The sequence below is a fragment of the Coffea arabica genome, chromosome 11e, assembly GCF_036785885.1.
Source record: "Coffea arabica cultivar ET-39 chromosome 11e, Coffea Arabica ET-39 HiFi, whole genome shotgun sequence".
NCBI lineage: Eukaryota > Viridiplantae > Streptophyta > Magnoliopsida > Gentianales > Rubiaceae > Coffea > Coffea arabica.
This window is the reverse complement of record NC_092331.1, coordinates 46,964,684-46,979,656: the sequence shown is the minus strand read 5'-3', so window position 1 is coordinate 46,979,656 and position 14,973 is coordinate 46,964,684. Positions and strand designations below refer to the sequence as shown.

Sequence of the window (14,973 nt, the reverse complement as noted above, 5' to 3'; positions counted from 1 at the left end):
TAAGGAAAGTACTTGCAATTCATCATCAAAAGGTATTTGACCACTCCTTTATCATTTTATTTGCAAAAATAGTGATTATGAATAAAGGTATTTATTGGATTTTTTTGTGGTGTTTTGATAAGTCTCGACTCAGCAAATTATTCTTGTAGGCGTTTGAATTCAAGTTCCATATCAAAGATTATTAGAACACATTTGAATATCATTTTTCACTTAATTAACCCGAAATGGAGCCAAAGTCATATTACCTCAAGCTCAAATATCGTTTTTAGTACATTTTCCACAATCTCTTTTCTTCTATATATAGTAATTGCTAAAATACTCAGAAAATTCTTAAAACAAAAAAAAAATATTCAGTTAGACATAGTAACATATACTCCCTCCGTCCCACTTTGATAATCATGTTTCTTTTTTCACACAATTTAAGAAAAAGTAGTTAATTTTATTGGAAAAGTAAATTTAGATTGCTATTTTTCTAAAATACCCACACATTAAATATGATACAACTTTATGGGAACTTGAATTGATGGTAAAAAAAGAATCAACTCTCATTAAATGGGATAGATTTATAGTAATAATTACTTACATTGAATAAGGGTATTTTAGGAAAATTAAAATACAATTACATTCTTTAATTGGAAAGTGGACTACAATTTGGGACAAATGAAAAAGGAATATAGGACTATCAAAGTGGGACGGAGGGAGTATCATTCAAGGTAAATGTTGACTTTTGTTCCTCATTTTTTGGTCGTGGCCGATCTCATAAGTGGCGGAGCCATGGTTAGCTGAGGGGATGCAATTTTTTTTGAAACTTTAAAATAGTCTATAAAAAAAGGGATAATTGCAGAAACCTCCCCTGAGGTTTCTGACATTTGCACTGACCTCCCTTGTGGTTTGAAAAATTACACTAACTTCCCCTGAAGTTACTAATCCTTTACAAATTCAGTCCAAAGGATTAAAATATTATTTTAGGAAGTGAAATTAGAATTTTTTACCAAATTTGTTCTTTGTACTACATGTCCAATGAATGACAAAGTATTATAAATCAATTAACAATTAATAAACTTTAAGGAGTATAATTTTTGGGCAAACAAGCATTACTCATTTAAAGTATGTTGACCTAATCAGCACCATCCTTCAGATCCTGGTTCAAAGGGACTAACCGCCCAACCCGTGGCACCCAGGGGTGCAACCCCTCATGCTGGTCGAGAGTGGTACGGTGCTTTGCGCTGCCATTGTGGTTAAGGAAATAAAGTTGCGCCTTTGCTAATAGCTATAGCTTTTGGTGCAATGGTAAGCGCTTGATCCTGATAAAGTACCGGCTTTTTACAGGTATTTTTACTTTCAAATATTTAATTTATGCTAAATATATCAACATTTGTAAGTAAAATTCAAAAATTGTTATAGTAATATTCTTACAAAAAGGAAATCGATAGGTTATTTATTTACTATAATTTAATATAAATTAAATATTTTTTTTTAAAAAATAAATGGCCCATAAAGTATTAATTTTTTATGGCTTTCATCCCTTACACGAGTAAAGTATTCGCTCTTTATGTGCATTTTATTCTGAATCATTTAATTTATATTAAATACATAAATGTTTGTAACTACAATTGAAAAAGTGTTATATTAATATTTTTACGGAAGAGAGATTGGTAGGTTTTGTATTTAACAAAAATTAAATATTTGAAAGTAAATACAAATATGTATTTGAGCGTAAATATTTGTATTAAATTAAATATTTGAAAATAAAATACCCTTAATGAACCGATACTTTAAATAGTTACCACCTCTTTATAGGCAAACACGCATTATTCATTTAAAATACCGGCTTTTTACGAATATTTTACTTTCAAACATTTAATTTATGATAAATATATCAATATTTTTAAGTAAATTTCAAAAAGTATTACAGTAATATTCTTGCAAAAAGGAAATTGGTAGGTTATTTATTTAATATAAATTAAATATTTTTTTAAAAAAAAAGAAATGGCCCATAATGTATTAATTCTTTATGGCTTTCATCCATTACATGAGTAAAGTATTGGCTCTTTATGGGTATTTTATTTTGAATCATTTAATTTATGTTAAATACATAAATGTTTGTAACTAAAATTGAAAAAGTATTATATTAATGTTTTTACAGAAGAGAGATTGGTAGTTTTTGTATTTAACAAAAATTAAATATTTGAAAGTAAATACAAATATGTATTTGAGCGTAAATATTTGTATTAAATTAAATGTTTGAAAGTAAAATACTCATAAAGAGCCGGTACTTTAAATAGGTAATGCGTATTTGCCTATAAATTATACTCTTTAAAGTTTATTAATTGTTAATTAATTTGTAATATTTTTTCATTCATTGGACATGTAGTACAAAGGACAAATTTGGTAAAAAAATTCTAATTTCACTCCCTAAAATAATATTTTAATCGTTTGGACTGAATTTGTAAAGGATTAGTAACTTCAGGGGAGGTTAGTGTAATTTTTTAAACTACAGGGGAGGTCAGTGCAAATGTCAGAAACCTCAGGGGGGAGGTTTCTGCAATTATCCCTAAAAAAAATTAAAAATGTTAGTTTTCTCCCCCTCATAATCCTCAAACTACATAATAGCACAAAATGCAATTAAAAAACTACATAATCCTCAAACTCACAGCAGCACCTGCAAACACCAAATGCTACATCACTTTTAAAGGAACAAAACTCGGATCATATATCACATTTCCAAAATGTCAAAATTATTGGAACAAAGGAGGTAGCCAAAACAAATTTGATTCTGAAATTAGAAGTTGAGACGAAATGAAACCTTAATATGCAAATTCAGCCTGCCACTTTGGGCACCCCAAGAACTAAGCCAAATTTTTTAGCCCTTCAAACTGGATTAAATTTTAACTGACTGAAGTTGCTGGATCATCAATTTTAACTTCTTGAACCATGCTTGGAAGTTAATTGGGAGATAAACTCTGTCAAGTCATTCAAGGACTCATAAGAAGAACCCCCTTTCTGCAAACCAGCTTCTAGTTTATCTTTCATCACTGACATTCTTTGCCTCATTTCTTTGCCTTCTGCATCAACCATTAGTCGTCTTATAGATTTCTCAATGCTCCCTCTATCCAGCACATTCTCAATTTCCAGGCCTACCTTCCATTCATAAGTCAAGTATCTTGCATTTGATGATTGGTCTGCAAAATGTGGTCTGCAAATCATTGGAACGCCTTCGCAGATGCTTTCTATTGTTGAATTCCAGCCACAGTGGCTCCAAAATCCCCCCACAGCGCTATGTGCCAAAACTTTTTTCTGAGGTGCCCATTTGACTATTAGGCCTCTTTCTCTTAGTAATGCTTTGACGCCCTCAGGAAAGTGATCTTCCAACTGAGATCCATCCTTAGAATCTGATCTAAGAACCCATATAAATGGAATTCCACTGTTTGCCAGTCCCCAAGCTGTTTCTGTTAGCTCTTGTTCATTTACGCGTGCTAGGCTGCCCAAGCTCACATAGAGCACTGAATTTGGAGGTTGCTTTTCGAGCCAAGCAATGCAACTTTGGTCCTCTTCCAGGAAGCTTGTAGATGTTGCTGCAGCTCCCAACTTGTGGAGAGGCGCAATTGGGAAGCATGGGACTTTGTAACGTTGCTGAAGCCGTGATAAGGTTGAATGCTCAAGACAATCTGTTGTATTCAAAATGATGGCCACAGAAGAGCGTATATTGACTGAAGAAGCGAAGAAATCCATAATCCATTCGGGTATTTCATTAGTAATTGGATACGGTAAATCCTTAAACCTCAAAGGATGGAGCTCTGGTACAGGGTCCAGCAGCCTGGACTCTGTGAATCGCAATATTCCAATTTTTTGCCACCAGAAGTTCAGAGAATGACTAACTTACAGCTTAAAGGACTGAAATCTTTCATGTAAAGATTTCTTTTTTTTTTTTAAAAAAAAATGAGATATTAAACCATTAGTTTGCAATTTACCTGGAAAAGGAATACGATTTTCTGCTTGAAGTTGACAGATGTAGCGACGAGATAGCATGTAAGCAGCCATATTAGGCCTTAAAACAATGCTTGGAATCTTTAGATGAGTAGCAACCGAATCAACAAAGCACAAGTAGGAATCATATATTATACAAGAAACCGGGTAGCCCTGCAGCTTCTGATCTTCCATGAGTTGAACCATGTAGTCCTGCATAGGTGCTCTGCAGTTGCTGTTCATAGCTAATACGAGATGCTTTAAATTGTCGATAGAGGCCTGATAACCAGATAAACCGTCCGACAAGAGGTGAAAGATGAATTCAGGATGGTTCAGAGGATTGGGAGGTCTGAGTTCAGAGTGTGCAACTACGATGGAGAACCCCTTAGAGTAAAGAATACTCCCCAGCTGAAGCATTGGAGTCATATGCCCCTGAAGGGGCAATGGAACTAACACTACTGTGTGTTTTTGAGTTCTGCTTTGTTCCATATCTCTCTCCACAGATCCTACAGAACTGATGAAATGGTAAAATTCAATCTAAGGACGGGTGTGACAGTTGGACAGAATAGCCGATGAAAATGTAATTACACTTGAATTTTTAATGAAAACGGGAACAAAACATAAGGCGTCGGCAAACAATTGAGATGAAACAAAAATAACCAGTTGGAATACTAAGACAAACACATGTATGTGCGTGTACATACTTTTTTTATGTCCCCATCTGTGTGTGAAATTTGAAAAGTTATTTGGGCAACTATTGAACTTTTTGAACAGTTAAAATTTGACCATTCATATATTTTTATTCACTTAACTATTATAAATATAAATATTAGGTCATTCTATCTAATTTCACTATTAACTCTATTAGATTTAATGATTCGTACAATTTACGAAACGTACTATTAATAATTGGATCTGACAAAGTCAACTAGATGGAATTATCCAAAATTTTGTTCAGTGGCTAAAAACATACCGTGTTTGTTTGGATTACATATTATTTACACCTTATTTATACACACTGACTTATTTGCATTATCAACACATTTTTTAATTACTTTTTATCTTACATACATTACATAAAAAAAGTGCTAATATATTTTTTTTTTATAAAATTATCTCAAATAATCTGCCATCCAAAAATTGGACAGGTTCAACCCTCTCTGTCCCACGTCCCACATAGTTTAGTAGTAATTTTAAACAGTTTCTTCTTAACTTATTGTTGCTTTTGATATAAAGAAAAAAGATCAAAAAAATATCGGATCACATATAAAATTGTCAAAAAAAAAATATCACTAGTCAACATCTAGTAATCATAGTGACTAGAGTTAGTACTTATAGTTCATAGTTCTATAGTTTTACTCGTAAAATATTTTTTAAAAAAAAGAGGAACAAGAAGAGAAAATGAAACGAAAAAAAATTATAAATCCCATTCTTTCTATTTACATACATAACAGGGGAGTTTTATTAAAATAGTAAGGTTAATATTTATTTTTGTTGGACAAGAGCGGTAAATGTAATTTCTAAAATATTAAGAAAGTTCAGCGAAATTATTAGAAATCTCAATGGAGGTTTATGAAATTATCCCTTAAACCTTTTTTTTTTTTAAAAAGTGTGTGTCTAAACTCTATTTATTTATTTATTTATTTTTGGGATCAGTGGGAACACGTGGCCCCCATGGACCAATAGATGGATCCGCCACTGTCAAGGCTAAAGTATTGGCCAAGAAAATCAATCAGCAAGGCTTTCTCGATACACAAGAACCAAATCAATGAGATTGAAATGAAGTGAAGATAGGCTTTCTCGGTACCTTTTCTTGTCTTTCCGTCATATTAAATCAAATATTTCAATAATAAAATTTTAAAGCATTTATAGTTATGTTCATCTAAAATTGATAATTTCATTGAATAATTTAAACAATTATAACATCTCTATTTCAATTGAAAATTTATTGATAACCAATTGAAATGCAAAAAAAAAAAAAATTATTCAATCAACTCAGTGACATGTAGTTGTTCATATTATAATAGGATATTTAATAGAGTGTTTTAATTATCAGATATAAGTAAAAAAGTAATAAAATTCATTTTGAATGTGGGCTATTTCTTGATTTCCATTGTCATCGGACAATGACCAACCCTTCGTCTTTGTCGGCTTTCTATTACTAAAGTGCTCTTGAATTTGGGCTGTTTTTTTTATCTAATCAATTAATTTGCAAGCCATTTTCTACAGCTGTATTAAGGGCCCCTTCTGGCTAGAGGTGGCAAAATGGGCGGGATGGGCGGGATTTACTTGGGTTCGAAATGGAACCGAATCATATAAGTTTGGGACTAACCTTACCCATATGTGTTTTGGGCCTAATTTGGGCGGGATCACTTTAGGATGGGTTTAGATTGATCCCGCCCAATACCCAAATCTATTTTCTATATTTTTTCCTTTAATTCTTTTTTTTATGTTTTATATAACTTTAATATTTTTATTTATTAAATTTCTTTTGATCTTATTGTGAATTTATATTTTACTGAATTCATTTACACTCTAGAACGATCAACAGTTACTTTAAAAAGACATAACATTTTGATAAGAATGAACATATCTTCTCCCTGGATTAAACCAAAAATTGGATTAACAAATAAAGGAAAAGATAGATATACAGCTATATTCCAACAGATATCAAGATAGCCAGGATACTGAGGCTGTTGGACATTTATCCTCATCACTGTCCAAGGATATGGGTAAGGTTAGTAATCGTCTCTACCTAAATATGACATAATGTTGTCTGACACAAGGACTGGAAACAAGATTTTTTAACACCAAATTCATTCTTACTGACATTCTTAAAATTTCCAAAAATTGATACAAAAGAAATTCACATTAAATGCTGAATAAAGCTAGCATAGAAACGAAGAAGCTGATTAAAAATTGATAACAGGGTTGCATATAGAAATCTATGTAGATAGTTTAACAATTAGCACAAAATCAACGTAAAGGGGTAAAGGGGTGCCAACAGTTGTTAGTAAAGCATTGATTCTTGTAGATACCAAAATTTTACCAATTCATTTTATTTTTATTGTTATCTTTATTTTTTTAAAGTTGTTTAAATGAAATCATTTTTACTTAATTGGTTTTCTTTTGTAGGAAAGTGAACAAAGGAAAAGAAAGAAAATGGAAGTGAAAAAAAAAATCAGATTTTTGCAACAGAAAGAAAATCAGAGATGAATTTTTGGATAAATGAAATTTTTGGGAAGATATTTGGACCCAATGGGCACCCAAGTATCCCAACATTTCCCATCAAATAATTGGTACAATTGGGATGTATCCCATTTTAAACCCAATATCAAATTACAATACTCTTTCCACCCAAAGTCCTTTTGGGCATGGGTAGCCCATTGGGACTTGGGACAAATTGCCACCTCTACTTCTGGCATACAGCTCTACTTCTGGCATACAGCTGAGAAACACAAATCTCAGTGGTCTTTCTCTTCTCCTCCAATAATTAATATATTGACGTTCCCCTATCTCAGTGCTTTTCCTCAACTTTTCTCTAGAAACTCATGAATTTCTAGAATGTAGATGCATCACACTCTAAAAAATTAAGGTTGTACAACTTGCACTAGCCAGTCTCTTATACAGATTGCACATGGCAGACTTGTGAAGCAACATCGTGTTACTCAAATAAAGATTGACCTACTCTAATAATGATTGATATCACTAGACTAATGTACAAGTAATATAAGCCAGACAGCTTCTTGATTCCATGATTGATATCCATTTCTTCTTTAAATTATTAATTCAGTATCAGGTTAAAAATTCAAATTATAGATTGATAATTTGGGAGTAAGAAGGGTGTCAAGAGGGAAAGAAAAGTAAAAAAAAAAAAGAATAGTATTCCGATTATGAAATTTTTTTTCTTTCTTTTGTACGAGTCCAAATAATTAATAACGATTATGAAGAATTGTAGTGAGATAGAATGAGGAAAAAGCCCATTTGGCTATCTAAGGAAAGTACGTGCAATTCATCACCAACAGGTATTTGACCACTCCTTTATCATTTTATTTGCAAAAATAGTGATTATGAATAGAGGTATTTACTGGATTTTTTTGTGATGTTTTGATAAGTCTCGACTCAGCCAATTATTCTTGTAGGCGTTTGAATTCAAGTTCCATACCAAAGATTATTAGAACACATTTGAATATCATTTTTCACTTAATTAACCCCAAATGGAGCCAAAGTCATATTACCTCAAGCTCAAATATCGTTTTTAGTACATATTCCACAATCTCTTTTCTTCTATATATAGTAATTGCTAAAATACTCAGAAAATTCTTAAAACAAAAAAAAAATTCAGTTAGACATAGTAACATATATCCTTCAAGGTAAATGTTGGCTTTTGTTCCTCATTTTTTGGTCGTGGCCAATCTTATAAGTGGCGGAGCCATGGTCAGCTGAGGGGATGCAATTTTTTTTGAAACATTTAAAATAGCCTATAAAAAAATTTAAAAATGTTAGTTTTCTCCCCCTGATAATCCTCAAACTACATAATAGCACAAAATGCAATTAAAAAACTACGTAATCCTCAAACTCACAGCAGCACCTGCAAACACCAAATGCTACATCACTTTTAAAGGAACAAAACTCGGATTATATATCACATTTCCAAAATGTCAAAATTACTGGAACAAAGGAGGTAGCCAAAACAAATTTGATTCTGAAATTCGAAGTTGAGACGAAATGAAACCTTAATATGCAAATTCAGCCTGCCACTTTGGGCACCCCAAGAACTAAACCAAATTTTTGAGCCCTTCAAACTGGATTAAATTTTTACTGACTGAGGTTGCTGGATCATCAACTTTACCTTCTTGAACCATGCTTGGAAGTTGGGAGATAAACTCTGTCAATTCATTCAAGGACTCATAAGAAGAACCACCTTTCTGCAAACCAGCTTCTAGTTTATCTTTCATCACTGACATTCTTTGCCTCATTTCTTTGCCTTCTGCATCAACCATTAGTCGTCTTATAGATTTCTCAATGCTCCCTCTATCCAGCACATTCTCAATTTCCAGGCCTACCTTCCATTCATAAGTCAAGTATCTTGCATTTGATAATTGGTCTGCAAAATGTGGTCTGCAAATCATTGGAACGCCTTCGCAGATGCTTTCTATTGTTGAATTCCAGCCACAGTGGCTCCAAAACCCCCCCACAGCCCTATGTGCCAAAACCTTTTTCTGAGGTGCCCATTTGACTATTAAGCCTCTTTCTCCTAGTAATGCTATGACGCCCTCAGGAAAGTGATCTTCCAACTGAGATCCATCCATAGAATCTGATCTAAGAACCCATATAAATGGAATGCCACTGTTTGCCAGGCCCCAAGCTGTTTCTGTTAGCTCTTGTTCATTTACGCATGCTAGGCTGCCCAAGCTTACATAGAGCACTGAATTTGGAGGTTGCTTTTCGAGCCAAGCAATGCAACTTTGGTCCTCTTCCAGGAAGCTTGTATATGTGGCTGCAGCTCCCAACTTGTGGAGAGGCGCAATTCGGAAGCATGGGACTTTGTAACATTGCTGAAGCCGTGATAAGGTTGAATGCTCAAGACAATCTGTTGTATTCAAAATGATGGCCACAGAAGAGCGTATATTAACTGAAGAAACGAAGAAATCCATAATCCATTCGGGTATTTCTTTAGTAATTGGATGCGGTAAATCCTTAAACCTCAAAGGATGGAGCTCTGGTACAGGTTCCTGCAGCCTGGACTCTGTGAATCGCAATATTTCAATATTTTGCCGCCATAAGTTCAGAAAATGACTAACTTATAACTTAAAGAACTCAAAGATTTCATGTAAAGATTTTTTTATTGAGATATTGAACCAATAGTTTGCTATTTACCTGGAATAGGAATACGATTTTCTGCTTCAAGTTGACAGATGTAGCGAAAAGCTAGCATGTAAACAGCCATATCAGGCCTTAAAATTATGCCTGGAATCTTTAGATGAGTAGCAACCGAATCAACAAAGCACAAGTGGGAATCATATATGATACAAGAAACCTGGTGGCCCTGCAGCTTCTGATCTTCCATGAGTTGAACCATGTAGTCCTCCATAGGTGCTCTGCAGTTGCTGTTGATAGCTAATATGAGATGCATTAAATTGTCGATACAGGCCTGATAACCAGATAAACCGTCCGACAAGGGGTGAAAGATGAATTCAGGATGGTTCAGAGGATTGGGAGGTCTGAATTCAGAGTGTGCAACTACGATGGAGAACCCCTTAGAGTAAAGAACACTCCCCAGCTGAAGCATTGGAGTCATATGCCCCTGAAGGGGCAATGGAACTAACACTACTGTGTGTTTTTGAGTTCTGCTTTGTTCCATCTCTCTCTCCACAGATCCTACAAAACTGATGAAATGATAAAGTTCAATCTCCTGACTTTATCTCCAGGTCTGGAACTTAACAGGTATTATAGCGACTTGGGGAGTCAAATTAAGATTGGTTTGGCTCATGGCAGAAAGCTGCATATTGGTTCATGGATCCATTTATGGTAGGAACACTTGGACCGTTCCTATAAGAGCTCGTCATTAATGCAAGGCACGTGTGCGTGAATTTGGGGATGGAAGCCCGAAGGGCATGGAATAATGTGTATATGAACGGGGAGAGGAAAAAGTGAATAAAAAATGTATGGGGTAGGTAAGCGAGGGACTGACAAATACTAGGGATGGCCTCGCAATTATAAAAAGGGTGTGAAAGTTGGACAGAATAGTAGATGAAAATTGTAATTGCACTTGAATTGTTAATGAAACGAAAACAAAACGTAAGGCGTCGGCAAACAATTTAAAAATAAGCAGTTGGAATAATAAGACAAACACGCACATATAAATGTATACATATATGTGTGTGGAAATTGAAAAGTTATCCGGGTAGCCATTGAACGAAACGTGTATATCCGAAGTGCATGAATAATGTGTAAATGAGCGAAGTATGTGGTGAGTGAGGGATTAGAGTGACAAAGACTAAGGAATATTGTGCGAGGGGGAACCGGTTGGTAGCATAAAAAAGATAGATGTGCAATTTGGTAGGGACGGCCTCGCAATTATAAAAGGTGTGAAAGTTGGACAGAATAGTAGATGGAAAATGTAGTTACACTTGAATTGTTAATGAAAATGGAAACAAAACATAATGCCTCGGCAAACAATTGAAAAGAAAGAAAACAATAAGCAGTTGGAATAATAAGACAAACATGCACATATAATGTCTACGTATATGTGTGTACATACCTTTTTTATATCCCTATATGTGTGTGGAAATTGAAAAGTTATCGGAGTAGCCTTTAAACTTTTTGAATAGTTGAGATTTGATCATTCAACTATTAATAGCATATTTTTACTTGCTGAACTATTAAAAGTGTAAACTTTGGATCATTTCATCTAATTCCACTATTAACTCGGCTAGATCTAAGGGGTCGCACAATTTAAGAGACATACTATTAATAATTAGATTTAGCAGAATTAACGATGGAATTAGATGAAATTATTCAAAATTTATATTTTTAATGGTTTAGTGGTTAAAAACATACTATTAATAGTTGAGTGACCAAAATTCCACTGTTCAAAAAGTTTTGTAGCTATCCAAATAATTTACTCCTATGTGCATGAAAATTGGTTAATTTTTTTAATTTACTTTATGTCTCCAATTTATTTATTAAATTACAAGCTTACAGATTTAACGGCTTAGATGGGTCAAACGGGTCAACCCATGTTTGACCTGATTTGGATCTATCTGCTTGGTGGATTATTTGGATTTGACCTGATTTTAACCCAAACTAGTGAAGAGTAAACCCATATCTGATAATTTGGTATTGGGTTCGATTCATATTTTCGGATTGTATCGAGAATTGCCACCCCTATTAAGAATGTTTTACACAAACTGGTGTTGTTGTATGCTATATATGTAAAATTTGAATTTCAAAATTGAACTTATATTATGCGGTTTACTTCTACATCCACTCCTATATACATTGTTAGTACGTAGAAAGTTTACCTAAAATTAATATAGCGCTTAATGTTACAAAAGATACAAGTCTAAAAAGATAACATGAATATTTTTATTTAACAACACAGTAATTTTTACATAGATCTTCAGAAAATTATCAAGAACAAACACAAAATAAAATGCTTTCTTTAGATTTGGCGGTCACAATTATCAACTATATATAATCCACTATAATGCAAACAGCAACAAAACCCAATATATCAAATTTTCACGTATTGGTATCAGTTTTATTACACAAAAAGAGAAATATGTCAACTTGATGCTCAAATGAAGATCAAAATTCTCATAATTTTCTAATTGAAATACTTTTTCACACATTATCAGTTAACTATATTCAATAATATGTATTTCTTTCATTGATCATGAGTGTTCTAAAATTTGGTCATAGATTTCATTTTGGAAAATGAAAAAGTACGACAAAGCTTTTATTTTTATTGAACAACTAATATTCAAAATAATAACCAGAATTTGCAAATCCCAAAGATAATACATAATACCCTATATGAATACACTTATTTAACTCTTCACTTTCTTCTGTCGCAATTCCCAATTTTAAGTTCCATACATTCACATATATTTATTATATATTAGAAAGAAATCTTCTTCTTGATTTCTTAAACACTGTTCGAATTCATTTCAAACGAAAAACAATTCTGAACTAATTATAATTTGTATCCGTTCAGTAATACATCTTTTTTTATTAGGTATTTCAAAATGAGGTTGTAAACTATATTTTTTCACAAAAGGAAAAGGAAAACTTATAACTACATCTAAATTTTTATTTTTTCCTTGAAAACTGATATTCATCGCTCCTCACTTTTATTATCATAGTTCTTACTTCTAAACTTCACATTACCAACACAGGAATTTTGGTTCTATGATTAATGTTTATACCTGTTGAATTAAGTTATGGAAACAAAAATATAAAAACTAATTATTTAAGGCATGAAGCATGTACAGATGAACATATTATTTGTTTAGCAGTTCAGCTAACGGGTGCCCGTTAACATGAATAAAGTTACCCTAATTAATGAATTTTAACATTTAAAAGGTGATGTCTTTAGTTTTGGAAAACTATTAACAAGGAAAATTTTTTCTAAATGACAAAACAGACCATTTGAAATATTAGTGGAATTAAAACAAAGTAAATTCACTGTTTAATTGAGAAGTGATTTAAAAAAATGAAATAACCAAAACTACAATAATCTATTCTAAACCTTTAATGAAAATATTGGATTGAAATCTCCAGCATTAGAAACAGTTTTCTTCCGTTTATTTGCTACATCGTCAAGAGCTTCCCACTAAGGATTTTTAGGTTAATAAGCCAAGGTTTGGTAGCGTCTACAACTTACTCTACGTATGCACTCGTACAACAATTTATTCCTTAAAAATGCAACAAATTTATGAACTTAAAGTGTGAAATACTATTCAAAAGTTCTTATTATTTTACATTATCATTGATTTTAGTGCCTAAATTTGTTGTCCTGGTACAGTTGTGACTGCCCTTTATTTGTTAGCTAAAGTCACATAATTTTCCACCAAGTTTAACAAAGCTACTGTTGATGGTTCAAAGCCAAAAAAAAAAAGAGCAGCAAAAAAAAACAACTAATTATGTAATTATGTTAAGAAAATAGAGAAGCAAAGAAATTACTTACCACTAGAAGTATGTAAAATCGAAAAATTTCGATTTACCGACTGAATTCGAATTGAATACGAAATTTTTGAAATCGATAATTCGAAATTCAGAATGAAAATAAGGTTTTCCAATTTCGAAATATGTGAATTTGGTTTGAATTCGGTAATGGGGTTTGTCAAATCGAAATATTCGATTTCGAATTCACAATTCGAAATCGGTATTCGATTTCAAATTCGGTATTTTATATATATATAACATTATCTATATAATATTTTTATACAATATTTTTTATATATAATATTCCATGTTTCTATGTTTCAAATCAAATAAAGGAAAAAAAAGGGTTCCCGAATTCAGTGAAATCGAAATTTACTCAATTCCAAATTGAATTCGGAACGAATTTGAATTCGGTCGGAATTTCTGATTCCAAAATTTCAAAAAATTTTGAATTCAAAGTTTCGAATTATCAATTTCGATTCTGATGCATACCCCTACTTACCACGAGAAGAACCTACTAATATCTTCAATCTTCTAAAAGTTGGGTATATAGAGATAATAACTGGGAAGGAGAAGGAAAGAGTACAAAAAAAGGGATAAGACCTGCAAGAATAGTAGAGGTGTAAAAAAAATTGAAATCAATAGTAGGAACATAAAACTACAAGAAAACATAGACATGATAACAAGTATAAACATCGTATAAACAAGAAAACTACCATCACCAAATTCGTTTAAAAATTTATCTTTAGATATCATATAAACATGAAAAGAAGACAAACTTAATTTTAACATAATCCTCATCTAGAAAAGAATAATTTAAGAATTAATTACAAAAGATTAAATTAATGAATTGACAGAGAAAAGAAAAGATGGAATGGCATAATAAGATGTACCTTTGAGTGTTATCCTTGCCTTTGGATCTAACTTCCTGCTAACTTAGGGTTTTATGCATCTTAATGGCTCCATTTTTGCGATTTTTTATTAAAAGCATTATTTTTGGAGCCATAGAGAGAAAGATATTATTTTTGACGTGTGAGAGAGAGAGAGAGAGAGAGAGAGGGGGGGGGAGAGAGAGAGAGAATTTTGGCGGTAGAAAGTTGAATGCTAGTAGAAGATTTGTAATGTTTATTTTAGGGTAAAGGTTAGTTATGTCATTTACAATGTGAATTCCTAATAATTAGCTTCCTAGAATACAAAATAATTAATGCATTAATTAAACAAGTTATTTTTTTATCCACATTAACAGGTGCCCTTAGAAAGTCCCTTTATTTAACTAGTAAATTTAGTAGTCCTATTTTATGTTCATTTGGACTAGATAGGCAGGAAGGGAAATGA

The 14,973-nt window shown here is 32.5% G+C and overlaps 2 protein-coding genes across 2 annotated transcripts; both read right to left on the bottom strand.

The window, feature by feature from the left end:
* Window positions 1–2,650: 2,650 nt before the first annotated feature.
* On the bottom strand, window positions 2,651–4,470 carry LOC113717800 (UDP-glucose iridoid glucosyltransferase-like). The gene is made up of 2 exons (XM_027242613.2): window positions 3,972–4,470; window positions 2,651–3,824 (listed from the first exon to the last, which is right to left on the bottom strand). Exons 1-2 carry the CDS (start codon window positions 4,453–4,455, stop codon window positions 2,920–2,922), a joined length of 1,389 nt encoding a protein of 462 aa, XP_027098414.1. The 5' UTR covers window positions 4,456–4,470; the 3' UTR covers window positions 2,651–2,919.
* Window positions 4,471–8,553: 4,083 nt separating this feature from the next.
* Window positions 8,554–10,523, bottom strand: LOC140021676 (UDP-glucose iridoid glucosyltransferase-like). The gene is made up of 2 exons (XM_072072961.1): window positions 9,847–10,523; window positions 8,554–9,715 (listed from the first exon to the last, which is right to left on the bottom strand). Exons 1-2 carry the CDS (start codon window positions 10,328–10,330, stop codon window positions 8,745–8,747), a joined length of 1,455 nt encoding a protein of 484 aa, XP_071929062.1. The 5' UTR covers window positions 10,331–10,523; the 3' UTR covers window positions 8,554–8,744.
* Between the last annotated feature and the right edge of the window lie 4,450 nt (window positions 10,524–14,973).